At 51.5% G+C, this 3,398-nt stretch overlaps 2 protein-coding genes across 2 annotated transcripts in view; both read right to left on the bottom strand.

The window, feature by feature from the left end:
• SLC25A10 (solute carrier family 25 member 10) overlaps positions 1–41 on the bottom strand; it is a 7,960-nt gene extending 7,919 nt beyond the window's left edge. The window contains exon 1 of the mRNA XM_019472104.1: positions 27–41. Within this exon, the coding sequence (XP_019327649.1) occupies positions 27–41 (15 nt within the window). The remainder of the gene's footprint in view (positions 1–26) is intronic.
• A 28-nt stretch (positions 42–69) lies between these two features.
• Positions 70–3,392, bottom strand: MRPL12 (mitochondrial ribosomal protein L12; the record flags this gene model as incomplete). Its single annotated transcript, XM_009279382.1, has 3 exons — positions 70–380; positions 445–520; positions 3,276–3,392. Coding segments are annotated over 3 exons (234 nt in total), but the record flags the coding sequence as incomplete, so codon positions are not given.
• Between the last annotated feature and the right edge of the window lie 6 nt (positions 3,393–3,398).

Here is a 3,398-nt window from a genome sequence, read left to right as displayed (position 1 = left end):
GCCGCGGGCACAGGCAGCGCCGGTACCAGGGTCCGCGCCATGGAGCCCAGGGGACAATCAGGCGGGGCTGGTTTTTGAGAGATTAACCGTTTTACAGGTTTTTTGGGACATTTATGAAGGTAGAGTTCACTGCGATGCCGGAACTAGACAGCAGCCCCGCCAAACCGTACAGCGTTCTCACGCCGGATCGCTTCGAGAGAGCATTCCCGCCGCACAACTAGGGGACGTCCTGCACTCGGAAACGTTCAGACCCCGGCTCGGGCAGCGGCCAGCGCCCGGTCAGGTGGCAGCAGGGAAGGCTGCCGTTGCGCCAGTCCCTCCGTGGTGAGACGGGGCCGCCTACTCCAGAACCACAGTCCCTCCTGCTGCCTCCAGCGCCGCTTTGATCTTCTCTGCTTCCTCCTTGGAGGCATTAGCCTTGATCTCCTGCGGAAGGGACTCCACCTTTGATCTTCTCTGCTTCCTCCTTGGAGGCGTTAGCCTTGATCTCCTGTGGAAGGGACTCCACTAGCTTCTTCGCCTGCGGGAGGGACAAAGTACGAGACTTGTAAACTGGCTTTCACTAACCAGATTAACAGATTTAGAGCCATGAGCCTGACCTCTGCATAAGCAGACCAGGGAAACTCACCGACTGGTCTAAAACCCAAGACTTTTACTTGAACTACAGCACATCCTGCCGGAAGACATCTAAACCTGACTGCAAGTGACGGCACATCCACTATAACTCTTCCCACCGCACGCACGGTGCTCCCAGAGGTGCAGCCCCAGCCTGAGAAAGTGCCTGGGACGCACGCAGTAACCTGCCAAGGCAGCTACCGGCCCGCGTTGGGTCGACTTTCTTCAGCGCGAATGTTTTGGTTCACATATTTCCGCCAGCGGGGAGGAGAGGCCGTCTCAGGGTTTGTACGCGGCTGTGCAGGAATCCGCTGTACCAGGTAAAAAAGAGTTCCAGTACAGACTATGCTTGACAACACAATCTTCATAGTTTCAGGACTTTTTATACAAAACTGTTGGTACTATGCAGTACTGCGATATTTAAGGCAAACTGAAAAGCTGTTGAATTGATTTAAAGGGACTTCCTGCAGTACTGCTGCACAGAAAGGGAAGGGAGCCCGGGAGGATAAGCCCCTGCCGCAGTCAGACGCTCTTGCTCTTACACCAAGCAGCAGCAACAAACCTATTTGGCTCCTTAAAAACAAAGCCCAGGGAAGTTCCTACGGTGAAGAGCCGCTGCCAGCTCTCTGCTGTGTGGCACTACAGGTATTCAGCACCCAACAGATTGACCATTGCTGACAGAAAGGTTTTGTTGTTTTAGTTCACGTTGGGCGCAGTGACGATGTATCCGTGGTGGCAGAAAACGCTTTTTTTGCTAGGGACGAGAAGGCGTAGCTGTGCAGGCAGAGCTCGGCAGGGCAGGCATGCCTTTACTCCCCAGAGCCCAGGACAGTATCCGGAAAGGAGCCTGTTCTGGCTTGCTGTGATGAGGACAGGCAACACAATCAAGGTTATTCATTTAAGATCCTTGCTCACTAATGCTTAACTTCTGTTCTAAAGCAGCCTCGGTCAAAGGAAGCAGCTGTTCAGAGCTCCCAGCAGGAGGAAGAGCAGGGCCCGAGCCAAGCTGGACTTGCACAGTAACAGCCACGGGGCAGAGAGGCAACGCGTTTCCAATCCCAGCCAGAGCATACGAGGACGCCCGCCCAGGGCTGGTGAAGACGCAAGGTAAGTGTTGGGCCGGCTCTGAACAAGCTTTCAGAGGTGCAAACGGACTCGAGTCCGGCCTGTGCTGACGACATGCCCGTCTCATCAAGCAGTCGTTTCTGTAGGGCTGACCTGTTCGAGTCACATCAGCACAGGACGACCAAAGATTTTACTAGCAATGCTTTCTTCCAAATCATTAACAGCCTTAAAGGATTCCCTACAAAAAATAGATTCCCTACAAATCTCATTAAAAACACCTCAACTGGATGGCAATAAAATTTACAATACAAATGTACCAGCCACACTTTGAATACAACCTCTGTAGACAGAACCAACCATCAGTAGCAGTTTGTTTTGTGTGTGCGTGTCTGTGTTAACCAAAATACCAGGTCGGGTAAGTCACACTCGACAAAGTTTACCTGCAATAATCTGCATCTACCAACCTTGTACCTGCATCGGAACTGTAACCAGCTTCTTTGACAGGTTCCACATGCTAAGCCAAGCTGATTTAGCATTAGTTCTCCAGACAGCTTTTCATTATCCACTGACTGTGTCTGTTACAGGGTTTTGGTATTTTAATGTTTGCTTGGGACTGATAATGGATAAACAACTGCCAGACCAACCAAGCTGATAGTCAGCTAATTATCCCAGTGGGCCAACGAAACTCACGTCTCTGCCACCAGAGTTTCTCTGTCATTGAATTGTTTGCTTTGCAATGTATCAATATAAACGGGTCAGAAGATTTTCTGCAAATCCTTCTAATATCCCAGGCTACAAATAAGAGCAGATTTTACAACGCTCAACATTTCTTCCTTGGAACTGGATAAATAGAAGGTGCTACTATTATCCCCAAGATATGAGAGCATCATCCAGTGGAGAACTGAAGCACGTTAAATGCTTCCGCAGTAGCAGCTGTATCACCCATTCTTTGTTCTGAGCCTACATCATTGCTCAAGGGCGTGAGCTCCGACGCTGCATAGGACTGTGAAAGGTCCGTCTCCTCCGATGAAAAAGGAGGAGGCATCACCTACAAAAAGAGCTCTGAAAAGGACTGGAAGCATGGATTGCAAGACGTGTGAATTAGAGAAACTCATCTAAATTCAGAGATATATTGGCCTTGAAAAAGCAAAAAACTTTAGGGGAAGGCAAGCCAAATCCAGCTGTAGCGAGGAATCCTGGCTACCCCCAAGTTCTGCAGGAAAGCTCACAGCAGCTTTTAGATTTGGAGAAGCCGAGGCTGGCACGGAGGACTTTGAGGTCTTCGCTCTGAGCCTCCTTCTTCATCCCACCGCTTCTGCTAGGGGCTCAGCTGTTCGCCACACAGCAGAGCTGGGAGGGAACAGCCTTCTCTAAAAAACGCCAGACAAACAGATGCAACCGACTCCTGCTCTACACCTCGTCCACATCTTTGCACTGAGGTGTGCACACAGGCAGAGTGTTCTCCTAAACACGGAAACCCAGGCTCCCTTTTGAACAGAGAACTGAGGCCGCCGCTCGCAACGCGCTTCAGAACCCGTCCGGGCTCGGGGGCGACGCGTCAGGGCGGCCGGAGCCTCAGGCAGCCCCCTCCTCACCTGCACGAGGTTCACTCCTGGCACGAAGTTCTTCACCTCCTTGATCAGCTTCACCTTGTCAGCAGGCTTCAGCTCCGTCAGCCGGACAGTGAAATGCGTTTTCTCTTTCTTGAGCGGGACCTC

This window comes from Aptenodytes forsteri, unplaced genomic scaffold (assembly GCF_000699145.1).
Source record: "Aptenodytes forsteri isolate BGI_AS27 unplaced genomic scaffold, ASM69914v1 Scaffold243, whole genome shotgun sequence".
Taxonomy (NCBI): Eukaryota; Metazoa; Chordata; class Aves; order Sphenisciformes; family Spheniscidae; genus Aptenodytes; species Aptenodytes forsteri.
The sequence above is the reverse complement of the archived record's forward strand: the minus strand, read 5'-3'. Positions and strand labels throughout refer to the sequence as shown.